The sequence below is a fragment of the Microcebus murinus genome, chromosome 18, assembly GCF_040939455.1.
Source record: "Microcebus murinus isolate Inina chromosome 18, M.murinus_Inina_mat1.0, whole genome shotgun sequence".
Lineage (NCBI taxonomy): Eukaryota > Metazoa > Chordata > Mammalia > Primates > Cheirogaleidae > Microcebus > Microcebus murinus.
Window position 1 is genome coordinate 4,169,590 of NC_134121.1, and position 16,961 is coordinate 4,186,550.

At 34.9% G+C, this 16,961-nt stretch overlaps 1 protein-coding gene across 2 annotated transcripts in view; it reads left to right on the forward strand.

The window, feature by feature from the left end:
- AKAP10 (A-kinase anchoring protein 10) overlaps positions 1–16,961 on the forward strand; it is a 71,652-nt gene that overhangs the window by 42,227 nt on the left and 12,464 nt on the right. For both annotated transcript variants that reach the window (XM_012737906.2, XM_012737901.2), the window contains exons 10-13: positions 2,002–2,175; positions 7,875–7,984; positions 10,971–11,053; positions 16,317–16,369. In XM_012737906.2, the coding sequence (XP_012593360.1) occupies positions 2,002–2,175; positions 7,875–7,984; positions 10,971–11,053; positions 16,317–16,369 (420 nt within the window). The remainder of the gene's footprint in view (positions 1–2,001; positions 2,176–7,874; positions 7,985–10,970; positions 11,054–16,316; positions 16,370–16,961) is intronic.

A 16,961-nucleotide genomic window follows, 5' to 3' on the forward strand; every position in this document is an offset into this window, starting at 1 on the left:
CTCAGAGTTATTTTGAGGATTAAAGTTAAGTAATATATATAAAATGCTCATTTGCATAGTACCTGACACATAGTAAGCATTAAAAAATGTTAGCTGCTATTAGTAGTAGTAGTACATCTTTTTTGATAATTATATAACAGTACATGGAAAAGTTAGCTCAAGAATAATCCAAATATTTCACCAGTATCCAACAACGCAGTTGGAACACTAGTTTTGTGTGTGGTGATCACTTATAAGGTTATCACTAATAATATACTAATAAAGTATTAAAATTTACAAATGATTTATTCTAATGAACTAGAATAGATTTTGCCAGGAATTGCAGAGCCCAGGATAAGCCCATGATGTTATGTCGCTTATATATTACATGTTTATACAGGTGGGAAAGTTTAATTAAGCACTTTTAGATAATACCATACATAAAAACTGAATTTTAGGAATATTGAAGAGTTACATATAAAAATAAAATAATTGAAAAGCTAGTATTAAACAGAATAAAGTATCAGTTATTACCCAGGGACAAAAATTTTTTCATGATTAAAATTAAAATGTATCATAAAGAATGAAAACTTTCTGGGTAATAAGGAAAATTAAAATACAGAGAAAACCACAATGCAAAAATAGTTTTTACTAAATGTGTGTATGTAAGGAACTTACATTAATTTTAGGAACACAATCAAGACCCTGTTAAGTGGGAAAAAGACAGGAATGATTCTTTCAACAAAACTTTGAGTATTTCTGTGTTAGGTATTGGTGTTACAGTGATAAACAAAAGGAACATGGTTTCTGGCCTCCTGGAGCTTAGTCTATAAAGAAAGCACATGTTAAATATAGGCATAAATATTTACAATTGTGCTAAGTGCTGTGAAGGAAGAGTTTATAATAGGAAATGTAAATTAAATATAGGGGAAGTTATTCGACATCACTAATAATTATTAAATGCAAAAAACCACAAAATCTATGTGCCATTAGGCATTTATTTAACAGTGATTTGAAAAAACACAACCCAATGTTGGAAACCCTATCTGGAATACAGGTACCTTGATATATTGCTCGTGATACAAATTGCTAACATCCCTTTGAAGGGTAAACCGGCCATATATAGCCAAGTTAGAATTTAACTCAGCAGTCACACTCCTGTTAATTTTTCTTAAGGAAATCAGTTCAAAAGTAAAAATCAATATATACACAGACCTTTTGTTTGTTTTGTTTTGTTTGAGAGGAAGTCTCTCTCTGTTGCCCAGGCTAGAGTGCAGTGGCATTGTCATAACTCACTGCAACCTCCAATTCCTGGGCTCAGGCATCTTCCTGAGTAGCTGGGACTACAGGGATGCACCACCACGCCTGGCACAAGGACTTTAATATAATATTTATCACCAACCAGAAAAATCTATATAAAATTTCAAATTAGTAATCCTAGCACTCTGGGAGGCGGGCGGATTGCTCGAGGTCAGGAGTTCGAAACCAGCCTGAGCGAGACCCCGTCTCTACTAAAAATAGAAATAAATTAATTGACCAACTAAAAATATATATACAAAAAATTAGCCAGGCATGGTGGTGTATGCCTGCACTCCCAGCTACTCGGGAGGCTGAGGCAGTAGAATCACTTGAGCTCAGGAGATTGAGGTTGCTGTGAACGAGGCTGATGCCACGGCACTCACTCTAGCCTGGGCAACAAAGTGAGACTCTGTCTCAAAAAAAAAAAAAAAAATTCAAATTATATCTACTCTATGGAGTATTTTCTGCTCACTAGGAAATATTAATATCAAGTCTATGTAATAGTTTCATGACAGGTGTTTTTGGGGGAAAACTTAACAGAACTGTATACATTGTAATTTTAGTTACAGTGTAAACTGTGTAAGAAGGGACAATATTGGGAGTGTAACAAGGAGAAGTAAAAACATTTGTGTTAACTGGTAGAATTATAGGTAAAATTTGTTTATTTTAAATAAAGTTTTAGTTTTATTTGACTTCAACTTTAAAGCTTTCCCTCTCTTTCAGGTCTTTTTGCCTGGCTTTTTGTCCAGCAATCTTTATTATAAATATTTGAATGATCTCATCCATTCAGTTCGAGGAGATGAGTTTCTAGGAGGGAGTGTTCCACTGGCTGCCCATGGTTCTGTTGGCCTTCCTGACGAATCTAATGTAGGCGGTTCTGACAGCTCTGCTTCTCAGGTATTGCCTAATTTGCATCTGCTGTTTGAAAGAAAGACGTACAGATCCTTTCCTTCAAATACCAGTAATAGGCCCTCCTTTAAGTTTTAAGTTGTAGGAACAAAAGAGAAATTAAATTAGCCTACTTGCTGTATATTCTGATCAAAGTATTTGTGATGATTAACAATATATTGTATTGTAAAGTATTATGCTGTTTCATTCAGGCCATTATTCTGCTTGCCACTGGCTGTTTCTCTTAATAATCAAATAATATGAAATACATTTATAGCCTCTGAAGAGCTCTTTCAGTAATTATTTGAGAAACTTTAATTATTAAATTTAAAATGCTTTTTTATAGAATTGAGTGAACTATTAGGTTTCTTAATATTATATTTCACTGAAAGCCTTTTGATTTCATTTTGAACCAGAGTGCCACATTTTACATTTCCTTAACTTTTTTTGTTTTTTCAGAGCACTTCATATATTAAACCTTACCTGATTTCACCTCAAAATCACATGAATTGGGATATCCCCAAGACAAGAGATCTGAGGAGAAGGCATTAAAAAATTAATTAATTTTATTAAAGTCACACAGTTAAGTGGTGGGACCAGAAATATTTCCCATCTAGTGTTCTTCACCAAAAACTTAATAATATAGCATTATAATTTTCTCATCACTATTGACAAATAAATTACTCTTTGAATTTTTTGATATTGAACCTTAGATAAGTTTTTTTAGTTTGTAAGATAGTACTTTCAATTTATAAGATAGTATTGCCGTCAGTAAAGCTCTCCTTAGTACCTTGTCTTACTAGTAAGTTTACATAGGAGGTGACCTGCTGCATATGGTCACCATTTTATTTTTTGATATAACTTACAATGTCTTATTTTTATTTAGGTGCTAAAAAGGTCTAGGTGCTAACCATAAAATATATTTTTATACTTTTTATTAAAGTACACTATGCATACAGAAAACTGAACATATCATAACTATGTATACCTTTAAGAATTTTCACAAACACCAGGCAACATACAAGACCCTGTCTCAAAATTAAAAAAAAAGATTTTCACAAAACTAAGCCATGGTAACCAGCATCCAGCACATTATCAGCATACCAGAACCCTCTTGAGCACCCCCTTTCCTGTCACCGTCTTTCTCCCTGACAGGGTAGCTACTATCCTGACTTTTGAAGGCATAGATAAGCACTACCTGTTCTTGTCATTTTATAAATGAAATCATATTATATATTCTTTTTTGGAACATGTTTTCACTCAAAAAAGAAACCTCATTTACTTTAACTCCAAATCCCCCACTCCTCTAGCTCTAGGCAACCAATCTGAGTTTTTTTGTTTCTGTGGAAATAATAGATGTGTCTGTGTTAGACATTTCACATAAATAGAACCATATACTATGTGGTCTGTTGTGACTGACTTCTTTCAGTTAGCATCATGTTTTCAAGGTTCATGCACGATTAGCAAGTGTCAGAACTTTATTCTTCTTTATGGTCAAATAATCCCATTGTAATGATACCACATTTTGTCTATGGGCAGTTGACTTGTTCCTTCCTTTCTGCTATAATGAATGATGCTGCTGTGAACATTTGTGTACAGATTTTTTTGTAATGTTTTCATTTCTCTTGTTCTTTACACCCAGGAATAGCATTGCTTGGTCAAGTAATAGCTATGTTTGACTTTTTAAAAAACTACCAGACTATTTTTCAAAATGGCCGCCCTATTTTGTAATCCCACCAGCAGTATAAGAGGTTTACAATTTCTCCACATCTCACCAGAAAATATTATCTATCTTTTTGATCATAGCCATCCCAGTGGCTACAAAGTTCTATCTAATTGTAGTTTTTATTTGATTTTCCTTGATGACTAATGATATTGACCACATTTCATGTGCTTATTGGTCTTTTTTCTTTTTGGAGAAATGTTTTTTCAAAATTTGCCCATTTTTAAATTGGATTTTTTGTCTTTTTATTATTGAGTTACAGAAGTTCTTTATATATTTTAGGTACATGTCCCTTATGAAGCATATGATTTGCAAATATTTCTCCATTCTACAAACTGTCTTTTTACTATTAATAATGCCCTTTGAAACACATTTTTCATTTTGATGAAGTCTAATTCATCTATTTTTCTTTTGTTGCTTGTGCTTGTGATGTCATGTCTATGAAACCATTGCCAAATCCCCAGTCATTAAGATATATCCCCATATCTTCTTCTAAAAATTTTATCTTGCACACTTAGGTTTATCATCTATTTTGAATTAATTTTTATGTATAGTGTGAGGTAGGTATCCAACTTCATTCTTTTGCATGTAGATATCCAGTTCTAGCACCATTTGTTGAAAAGACTATTGTTTCCCCATTGAATAGCTTGGCACCCTTGTTAAAAAATCAATGTAAGGGTGTATTTCTGGATTTTCAGTTCTATTCCATTGATCTTTATGTGTATCCCTATGTCAGTACCATACTCTGTTGATTACTGTTGCTTTGTAGTAAGTTTCAAAATCAGGAAGTGAGAGTCTTCCAACTTAATTCTTTTTCAAGATTGTTTTTGCTATTCAGGGTCTCTTAAGTTCCATTTGAATTTTAGGATCAATTGTCATTTTCTACAAAGAAGCCCCCTGGGATTCTGATAGGAATAGTGTCGTTGACTCTGTAGTTCATTCCTAAGTATTTTTTAAATTTGTTTTTAGTTTAATTTCTAAGTGTTTTTGATGCTGTTATAAATGGATTTATTTTCTTAATTTCATATTCAAATTGTTCATTGCAAGAATGTAGAAATGCAATTAATTTTGTTATTGAGGTAAAATTTACTCAACATAAATTTAACCATTTTAAATTGTACAATTCAGTGGCATTTAGTATATCCACGGTGTTGTGCACCCATAACCACTATCTAGTTCCAGACTTTTTCGTTACACCAAAGAGAAACCTCATGCCCATTAAGCAGTCACTCACCACTTCCCTCCCTCTCCTTAGATCCTCCGCACAACCACTAACCTGCTTTTCTCTTTATGAATTTGCCTATTCTGGATGTTTCATATTGATGGAATCATACAATATGTGACTTTTTTGTGTCTGGCCTCTTACCCTTAGGATAATGTTTGATGTTTTTGTGGTTCATCCGCGTTGTAGCATGAATCAATATTTCAGTCCTTTTTTTGGATGAATAATATTCCATACCACATTTTATTCATCTTTTGAGTTGTTTCTACCTTTTGACTATTGCGAATAGTGCTGCTATGAACATTTGTGCACACGCTTTTGAATACCTGTTTTCAGTTCTTTTGGGTGTATACCTAAAAATGGAAATACTGGGTCATTCTATGTTTAATGTTCAAGAAATTGCCCTACTGTTTTCTATTGCATCTATACTGTTTACATTCTCACTATCAATGTACAAACGTTTCAGTTTCTGTATACCTTTGGCAATGCTTGTTATTGTCTATATTTATGATTATAGCCATCCTAATGGGTATGAAGTAGTATCTCCTTATGGTTTTGGTTTGTATTTCCCTGATGACTAATGATACTGCGTGTCTTTGCATTTGCTTGTTGACTATTTGTATACCTTTTTTGGAGAAATGTCTACTTAAATCCTTTGCCCATTTTAAAAATTGGAATGTCTTTTTGTTGTTGAGCTGTAAGAGGTTTTTTGTTTGTTTTTTCTGAATAGTAGAGCCTAATTAGATATATGATTTGCATATATTTTCTCCAGTTCTATAGGTTGCCTTTCACTTTCTTGAAAGTGTCTTTTGAAGCACAAAAGTTTTTAATTTTTATGAAGTCCAGTTTATCTGTTTTACTTTTGTTGCATGTACTTTTGGTGTCATGTCTAAGAACCCTTGCAAAATCTAAGGTCATGAAGATTTACAGATCCCTATGTTTTCTTCTAAGAGTTTTTGGTCTTTGATCCAGTTTGAGTTAGTTTTATATGTTGTGTATGTTGTGTGAGGTAGAAGTCCAACTTTGTTATTTTGCATGTGCATATCCAGTTGTCCCAGCACTATTTGTTGAAAAAAACTATTTTTTCACCATCGAATGGTCTTGGTACCCTTCTCAAAATTCAATTGACCATAGATGTATGGATTTATTTCTGGACTCTCAATTCTATTTCAATGATCTATATGTCTGTCCTTATGCCAGTACCACATTGTTTTGATTACTATAGTTTTGTAGTAAGTTTGTAATCAAGAAGTGTATGTCCTCCAACCTTTTTTATTTTCAAGATTGTTTTGGCTAATTTTTATATATTGATCTTGTACTTTCAACTTTGCTAAAGTTGTTTGTTAGCTCTAATAGTTTTCTATTCTTTAAGATTCTTTAAGATATATATATATATGATTTATTTATAAATATATAAATAAAAGATCATGTCATCTGCGAAAAGAGATAGTTTTCTTTCTTCCTGTCCACTTTGGATGCCTTTGATTTCCTTTTCTTGCCTAATTACTCTGACTAGAACTTCTAGTACAAGGTTGAATAGAAGTGGCAAAAGTAGGCGTCTTTGTCTTATTCCTGATCTCACAAGGAAAGCTTTCCATTTTCATCATTTAATATGATGTTACATGTGGGTTTTAATAAATGCTCTTTATCAGGTTGAGGAAATTCTCTACTAATCCTAATTTTTTTAGTGTGTGTGTGTTTGGTTTTTTTTTTTTTTTTTTTTTTTTTTCATCACAAAAGAGTATTGGATTTTGTCAGATGTTCTTTCTGTGTCAAGATGATCATATGGGTTTGGGGTTTTATTCTGTTGATAAAATGTATTAATTGATTTTCAGATGTTGGTCATGGTGTATAATCCTTTCTATATGCTGCTGAATTCAGTTTATTAGTATTTTGTTCAGGATTTTGTATCTGTACTCAAAAGATTATACTTTAACTCCATCAAAAATCAATTGACCATAATTGGGAAGGGTATATTTATAGATTCTCAATTCTGTTCCATTGATCTGTATGTCTGTAGAGAGTTCTATAAGTGTCTAGTCAAGTATTTTATTTGTTAATATTTAACCTATCCCTTAGCCGTGGATATTAAGCTTGTTCCTGTCTTTTGCTATTTTAAAAAATCCTGCAGGGAATAATCTTGTATATAAGCATTTTACTTAAGTGTGAGTCTGTCTGTAATTGAATTTTTAGAAATGGAATTTCTGAAATTCATGGCTATATATTTCATAGAAGTACCATTTCTGACTTGCTTTTCTTGGGGTTAGGGAATAGGGGGTAGAATGTGGAGGGGAACTTACTCTACTCAGCTAGCTAGTCATTTTAAAAAGATTTCTTTAGCTTCTTTACTCTCACACTGCCTCACTGAGAATCAGAAACATTCATGTTTACTCTCTAAAAATTGGACTTTACATTTATTAGCCAAGACACATGTGGATATATAGATGAGAGTTTCGCGCACTGGGGAAATAATGCCTGTGAGGACGAGCATTCGTTGGAACTTAGGTCATTAAGAGAACATATTTGGCATATAAATGTGTATGTTATACATGCTAATATTGTGCTTTCCTCTTGTGATTATAGTTTGAGGTTACATTTCAGAATCATTTCCGTTAAGCATCTCAGTAGTAATGGGGTTGAATGAAAACTACATGTATTTCAAACACCAAAGAAAATTTTGTATAAATCTGTCATATTCCAAACCTGGAACTGATTTGTTTCCTGAATCATACACTACTACTAATTTTATAATTCTTTCTGTAGTCCAGTATGAAAAAGGCCAGTATTAAAATATTGAAAAATTTTGATGAAGCGATAATTGTGGATGCTGCAAGTTTGGATCCAGAATCTTTATATCAACGGACATATGCAGGGTAAGCTTAGCTCATGTCTAGAATTTTTACAAGTGTAAAGAATTTTGCATTTTTCTAAATTTTTAACTAAATTTTCTATTTTTTCTAATCTATTCTTAAATGCCCAGCACTTAGACTTATTAATAGCGTGCAGTATAAAGTGGTGGTTAAGAGTCAAGGCTCTGGAGTGACTTTTTGGGTTTTAATTTTGGCTCCACCACTTATGGCAAGCTGCTAAACTTCTTGGTGTCTCAGTTTTTTCATCTATGAGAATAATATTACTACTTCATTAGGTTATTGAGGTAATTAGATGAGATAATACCCCCCAAAAGCATTTAAAACATTACCTGATACCTGTAAGCACTCCATGAATTTCATTACCATTGTTATTCCACCACCATATATAACATTGATGAGTAGTATTGTTATGTTTTAGGCTGTCTCTTGCACATTTCTTTTGATTCACATGTTAGCTATTTCAAAGTCTTAGTCTTAAAAGATACCAACATCACTTATTGTGGCTACATAACTAATACTTGGAAAATGGAATAAAATTATTCCTTTGTATTTAAGAATTCAGTTGGTTGTTCATTTTAGCCTGTACCAAAAAGGCAGTGATAAATAGGATATGCTACTTACTGAAATTCACCACAGATCAAATCATAAGATTACTTCTGCTACCCTAAAGATGCCTTGGATATTAGCACATAAACCTGTGCAAAAGGCTCGATCACCCCACCCCATCCCCCATCCCATTCCTGGCAGTACCATGAAAAAGGGAAAGTACTTGGAAGGAAATGAAAGGTGGTTTGACCATGTCTTTGGAAAGCACACTTAAGCCATGTCAGCTTTATGGTAATCTTTATTCTTCTTTAAGAAAATGGTAGACAATAAGCCTAAATGAGTTAATTCCCAAAGGTGATGTTTATTCTTAAGGAATGGTTCATTTATTTAAAACTGTACGTAAGAAAGTCTATCAATTGTGAGATGTTAAACTTCTATAGGATTTTTTTGTACAAAGTAAATGTATATTTTTTTTAATTTATAGAATTGGTAAGAAAAGAGAAGTGATTTTTCTTCATTGTCTTTAAAGATGGTTTTCAGTGTTTATTTTAGTTTTACGGTTTTGGCTTCTTCCCAAAATTTTTCTCAAGGCAAATAAATTTGTATCAGTTGGTGTATTGGCACCCATATATGAAACTATTAGGAACTTATTATATGAATTATAACTATATGAGTTATAATTAATATTCTATATGGAATACTACAGAATAGTTAAAATGAGATAAGTTTGTGTAGACAACTCACTATGAATGAAAGCACAATATATAGAATAGGGTATAATATATATCAGTTACAGAAAAACAAACAGCCAAAAATGGGAACTTATTAGGAAGGATATCTATAAAATAAGATCTATTTTGCCTGAAATAAAATAATATATAGATGCCGCAATTTTTTTTCTTTTAACTTTTAATTACAAATACAGTTATTATAAAAAATAAATTTACAGATAAGTTTAATGTCCTCTTTGAGCATATGCCAATGCATATTTTCTCCCCTTTCTATTCAGGGTAATCATTGTTATTTTATGCATTTCTGGTTGTTTTTTCTGTAACTGATATTATACCCTATTCTATGTATTGTGCTTTCATTCATAGTGAGTTGTCTACACACACTTATCTCATTTTAACTATTCTGTAGTATTCCATATAGAATATTAATTATAACTCATAACTGTAGCAAAGTATTCCATAGTGTGTTGTGTTACTGTTTAGCCATTTTCATATTGATGAATATTTAAGTTATTTGCAATTTTTCCCTATTATACACAGTATTACAAAGGACCTCCTTTTATATGCTTTCTATGATTGGGCCACTGTACTCCAGCCTGAGTGACAAAGTGAGACCCTGTCTCAAAAAAAAAAAAAAAAAAAAAACAAACTTTTAATTTATTTTTCCAATCTTGGATTATTGCCATTGAAATTGAGCTTCTTTTAGAATGTTTTTTGGTTATTGTTATTTTTTTTTATGGATTATCTATTCATCTTTTTTCTCATTTTTCTGCTGGGTGATTTATTAGTGACTTACTGGAGTTCTATTTGTTTTTGGATATTAATCCTTGGTAAAATATCTTAATATCTTAAGAATACGATATCTTAAAAGTAAGACATCTCACTGTGTTTTCTCCCTTTTAGCTTTCCTTTATATTACTATAGTGTGTGTGTATTTGTGTGTGTGTGTATGTATATATATGTATATAAAAGTATAGTTTTATGGTATATTTTGATCATTATTAGAACAAGTTCTACCTTTTTGTTTCTTCTTTTACAAAATTGTCATGGCTGTTTTTGTGCCCTTTCTATGTGAATTTTAAAATTGTGAATTACCTGTTAACTCACCATGTTTCATAAACCTTTTGGGGATTTTGAATGGAATTGCTTTGAATTAAGGATTATTTGGCCGGTTGTGGTGGCTCACGCCAGTAATCCTAGCATTCTGGGAGGCCGAGGCGGGCGGATTGCTCGAGGTCAGGAGTTTGAAACCAGCCTGAGCAAGAGCCAGACCCCGTCTCTACTCTAAATAGAAAGAAATTAATTGGCCAACTAATATATACAGAAAAACTTAGCCAGGCATGGTGGCGCATGCCTATAGTCCCAGCTACTCAGCAGGCTGAGGCAGGAGGATTGCTTGAGCCCAGGAGTTTGAGGTTGCTGTGAACCAGGCTGATGCCACGGCACTCACTCTAGCCTGGGCAACAAAGTGAGACTCTGTCTCAAAAATAAATAAATAAATAAATAAAGATTATTTTACTTTCTGTGGAGGAAGGTTTCATTTCAAATAAGCCCCATTTTAAATAATATGGGATAGCTATAAATTGTGTTTCTAGCTTTCTGGGTTTAGAAATGCTTAAAACTGATTATTTTTTCTTCTAAATTTAAGACTGGTTGTTAGAAATTATATTCTTCTTTTCATTCTTTATATTCTTCTTTTCATTCTTACTTAGGAAGATGACATTCGGAAGAGTCAGCGACTTGGGGCAATTCATCCGAGAATCTGAGCCTGAACCTGATGTAAAGAAATCAAAAGGTTTGTGGTGTTTTTATATTCCATATTAAGCCTTTACTCACAGTATTCATTGACTGTAGTAAAGGACCATTTAAGGTTCAGACTGTTTTATTTTGTGAGCTAACCACTGTACCTTTCACCCTGTGTTCATAGTCGTAAGTGAGGACAGTACAGCTTTCCTATAATCGCATCTCTATAAAATCTCTTCTTCTGAATCACAAGTTGTTGAACTTGCTTCACCACTACAGAAGGCACATCAATATGAAAAAATATTGGTTACCTTTTTATTTAATGGCAAAATGCCCAATCCAGGTTGGACTTGAGGTTTATCTTGAGGTCCTTTATGTTATTAAATTTCTTCAAAGTCACTGAAAATGAAATATATGTGGAAAATATTAATAGATTGAAATACAAATGGTTACTTTGTTTAATCAGCAGAAGACTGGTTTGGGCAAGTCTAAGAGTGAGACACAGAAATCTTTTTTTTTCTTAGATTTAATCTTTAAATCTCCTAGATAGCTTGTTAAAATACAAGAAATTTTTTGTGACCAATTTTAGCTTCCAAACAATTGATTTACACAGGAAAATTTTGGAAGTAAATGCAAATTCAATCAAATGGTACATACACCTTTTCGGTATGGTTGAATTGACAGTAATAGCTTGAGTAAAAGATACTGACTTTTGTAGGAAGAATGCACTCCTTTTTTTTTTTTTTTTGAGACAGAGTCTCACTCTGTCACCTGGACTAGAGTGCTATGGCATCAGCCTAGCTCAGAGCAGCTTCAAACTCCTAGGCTCAAGTGATCCTCCTGCCTCAGCCTCCCGAGTAGCTGGGACTACAAGCATGTGCCACCATGTCTGGCAATTTATTTATATATATATATTTTTTTAGTTGTCCAGCTAATTTCTTTGTATTTTTTTAGTAGAGACAAGGTCTCGCTCTTGCTCAGGCTGGTCTCAAACTCCTGAGCTCAAATGATCCTCCCACCTTGGCCTCCCAGAGTATTAGGATTACAGGCGTGAGCCACCACATCTGGCCATAAGCACTCCATTTTGATAAGTGTGTTTAAAATTAAGAGCTATTGTCAATCTTTCTGTTGAATTTAATAGGATACATTCTTGTTATATTTATTTTTTTTAATGCAACTATTGTTTGGGTAATAAATTGTACCACTTTATTTTGATGAAAGATCTACTTTTTGGTCAGATATACATTGATAGAGTAAGCAAAAAATGTAACAGTTGTTGATTCAGACCCAAAAAGGGTCTGTTACCTAGTTGACCTTATTTATCCAAATAATTGATTTTCTTTCCTGTTTTGCCAGAGAAGTCTCAGGTGCACAGTTGGGAAGAATGTAAAGACTAAAGGGATATCTACACAGTTCATTCAGTAAATAATTTTTGCATTGCTCTCTGCATAATTACATTCACAGGGCAGTTTAGAAGATACAGATCTTGCCATCAAGAAACTTACAGTCTAGTAGTTATATGTCTTATTTTGGGTAGAAGAAGAATACTGGGAAGAGAGATCAGTGGTGGTGTTGGAATAGAGGAAGTGCCAGATGACCTCTGTAAGGGATTGGCTAGGAAGGACTGACAGTATATAGTGTCATTAGGTAGCTTCTGTCAATGCGGATAATGGGGTCTCCTCTCCAGTATTAACTAAATCTCTGAGCCGTTTGGTTTTTTAAAAATCTGGTCTTATACCTTTGGTAGCTAATGAAGACGTGCCACTCGTCCATATAGATAGGCGTTAGGTATAGTCATAAGTGTTAGGTGTTTACAGGTATATTATGAGTAAAGATATGCAAGAAACTTTCCCAAACCACTCTCTGTGTTAAATCTATTAATTCAGTCTCTACATGTTATTTTCATTTATTCTAAATAATAATGGAGTGCCTACTATATGCATCTACTATTTTAGATGCTGGGAAGAAAACAAAGTTCCTGTTCTCATGGAAGTTGACATTATAGTGGAGGAGACTGTAGATAGATAAGCACATATGACGTGTACATGTGTTTATATATGTAGGGGTAGGATGCTACAAGAGAGTAGTGGGGAGTTCTGTTTTAGAGATGCTTGTCAGGAAAGGCCTCACTGAGGTAGCATTTTGACTGCAGACCTGAGCACAGTGCAAGAGTGAGCCTGGCGATACCTGGAAGAAGAGTGCTTTTGGTGGAAGGAACAGGGTAGAGGCCTGAAGCCAGAGAGCTCAGCGTGATTGAGGGGCAGAAGGCCCAGTGTGGCTGGAGTGGAGCAAGCAAAGGGATGAGTGGTAGTGGAAGGTGAGTAAGCTGGGAGATCACCAGAGACCGTGGCAAGGACTTGAAAGTGTTGAGGACACATTGGAAGTTGGAGCAGGGAGTGATGTGATGTAACTTATGTTTTCAAGGTATTGCTTTGGTAGCTGTTTAGAAAATAGAATGTAGAGGGTCAAGAGGAGAAGCAGGGAAACAACATTCTTGCCATAGTCTAAGGGATGATGGTGGTCATGGCTTAAGCTGGCAGTGGAAGAACAGTTCGATTTGGCTTATATTTGAAGGTAGAAGCAACAGGATTATATCTCTACTGGCAAGCCTGTCCATTAAGTTATTTGCATTATTAATTTAATTGGGACATGCCTATATATTTTTTATTTTTTTGAGACAGAGTCTCACTTTGTTGCCCAGGCTAGAGTGAGTGCCGTGTCATCACCCTAGCTCACAGCAACCTCAATCACCTGGGCTCAAGCAATCCTGCTGCCTCAGCCTCCCGAGTAGCTGGGACTACAGGCATGCGCCACCATGCCCGGCTAATTTTTTCTATATACATTTTTAGTTGGTCAATTAATTTCTTTCTATTTATAGTAGAAACGGGGTCTGGCTCTTGCTCAGGCTGGTTTCAAACTCCTGACCTTGAGCAATCCGCCCGCCTCAGCCTCCCAGAATGCTAGGATTACAGGTGTGAGCCACCACGCCCGGCCGAGACATGCCTATATAAAGTAATGAATAGGACTTTCTGCAGTTTGGTTGAACACATCCGTATGTGCTGGTGCTTCCTTTAGTTGTCTAGACTTCTCTTTAAGATAAGTATTTTTTGTTAGTGTAGGAGCCTAGAGATTAAATTCATTCCCTCCAGGTAGCATTTGATTCATATGTGCTAGGCATGGTGGTAAATACCAAGGATACAAACAAGAGGGTGTCATTTCAGTCTGCTTTACTCAAGCAAGGTTCCTTTTTAATGACCCTCACTTGGTAAGCACATCAGGCTAGTTATCCTACAGAATGCTCAACCTTCTAGATTTTCCATGTTGTGTTATTTAATTTAGCTTATTCCTCTCTCCCCTGCATATGTTGCAAACTGGAGTTATACCTAAAGTCTTGATGATACATGTTACACATTTTTAGTTAGAAGACATCATAGATGATGTTGTATATGGTGTTTTTAAAGGCTTTCCATTTATTAGTGTATTCATTAAAAGATTTCCTGAAAGGATACCCCAAATTTCAACAGGAATTACTTTAAGGATAAGAAGGAGGAGGTACCTTTTACTTTTCATTTTACCCTTTTCCTTTACTGTTTGAATTTTCTTGCCCTGTGTATACTTTACTGCTTAATCATCCACCCCATCCTTTCTCCATGGCTTCCTACTGCAGTGGAATAAAATCTAGCCTCTTTGTCATGACCTTACCTTGAACCACTCTTCCTTTCACAGACTGAGCTCTAGTTGGACTATCCTTTATTCTTTTTTAAAGGTTTCTTCCCTTTTAGGGCCTCTACAGTTGCTGTTTCCCCTGCCATGGCTTTTGCGTAATAACTGTCTCCTCCTCCTCCTCTCACTGTTATCTGTTCAGAGAGACCTGCCCATCCCATGCGATCTAAAAGCATCTGTGCCATTGCCACTTCTTTATTTTCTTACTCACTGTCTGAAACTATCTTGTTCATTTATTTGCATACTAATTTATCATCTGTTTCCTTTTTTTTCCTCCCCTCCCCTCCTTTCCCCTCCCCTCCCCTCCCTTCCCCTCCCTTCTCCTCCTCTCCTTCTTTTGAGACAAAGTCTCACTCTGTTGCCTGGGCTAGAGTGTCATGGCATCAGCCCAGCTCACAGCAACCTCAAACTCCTGGACTCAACCGGTCCTCCTGTCTCAGCCTCCCAAGTAGCTGGGACTACAGGCACACACCACCATGCCCGGCTAAGTTTTTCTATTTTTAGTAGAGACGGGGGTCTCACTCGCGCTTAGGTTAGTCTCGAACTCCTGAGCTTGAGTGATCCTCCTGCCTTGGCCTCCCAGAGTGCTAGGATTACAGGCGTGAGCCACCACACCCAGCCTATAGTCTGCTTATTTTTCATGACTAGATTGTTACCTCTGTTACCTCTATTGAGGGAAAAGAATCAAGATTTTGTATTTTTCATGAATGCTATATGCATAGTCCTATCCCAGTTTTAATCAGGACCTTGCCTTAAGAAATAATGTCCTGATAGTAATTCACTTGGTTTAAGGCAAAGTTAGGAAGTGAGCCTATTCAAATTATTAAATAAAAGGATAAGCTATGTATTTCATTCATAGAAATGGAGGCTAGCCTACTTTCTTGGTAATTTCTCAGCATGTGGTTACAGATGTAGGCTTTTATGTCCTGGGAAGTTGAGGTATATTATGGCTTGGGTAGAGTATGACCACTTTTTTTTTTAGACAAGGTTTTGCTATATGTTGCCTAGGCTAAATTCAGAAACTCCTGACCTCAAACCATCCTCCTACCTTAGTCTCTGAATAGCTGGGATTACAGGCGTGAGCCACTGCACTTAACGTGAGAGTATGGCTATCTAAAAAAAACTCTACTCTCACCCAGTTGATTTCTACAGACCAGAGATCCAGCTTGTAACAGCATAATCTGTACTAGAAGCCCTTTCAAATGGAAGCTGGTCTGGAAGGTTTCAAAGCAAAACAAGTGGATTGATGTCTTCAAGTGGATTGGTAGAGTCTTACCTAAGACCACAAATCCTTGCCACAAATCTAACACTAGGAGATCGTTTCTTTCATAAAGTGAGAAGAATGGAAGAAAAATCCAGAACTCTAAAACAGCTTTTCAGATGTTTTTCAAACCATGATGTTTGCAAATTAAATACTCTGTTATGGATGCAATTTAATCAGTTTTTATTTGTGGTAATATTCCTTAATGTTTTGTATGAGGTCACAGATGAAAAGAATATCTATGTCTGGAAGTAGCAGCTTTTAAAAAAGAGCATTTTTAAATGTAAAATTATGCATGAAATATAAATTCAATTTTGGCTTTGTTTACTAGGATCTATGTTCTCACAAGCTATGAAGAAATGGGTGCAAGGAAATACCGATGAGGTAAATTCTACTTTTAGTATAAAGAGATTTCTGTTTATAATTGCCACCCTTGTCTAAGGTTTTAAGTTTTCTCTTTCTTTAATTCCCATTTTTAAGCAGCATGGCACAGCAGTGCTCCCTTATCCATGATGTAACAATAAAGCGTGGGTCCTTCTTAGCATCCAACAACTGTCTGGTGGTGGTAGTAAAAGGCATCTTCAGTCCAGAGACGATGGCCACTTAAGGATATCCACACATTCAGATTTCCATCATCAACCAGCAGGCCTCAGTAATCAGTGCAGAACAGAAGCACAAATGTTTCCTTCCCCACTATCAATTTTACTTTTAGAAGTAGATGCTGGCTAAAAAAGACAAAAGAAAAGAAACAAAAAGTAGATGCTGCTGCTTTTTTTTTTTTTTTTAATAGTTAAGTGAGTGCATTGAGAGATAGGAGTTGAAAAAGGAAATGTTTTATTTTGACCACCTAACATAAAAGTAGTCACATTGAGTACCCAATAGCTGACTCTGGAAGACAGTGAATGATATGTTTATATAGCATAGCCACAGTGTGGCCCAGATTCTTTCATAAATGGGAATGTACTTCTTGATCCAA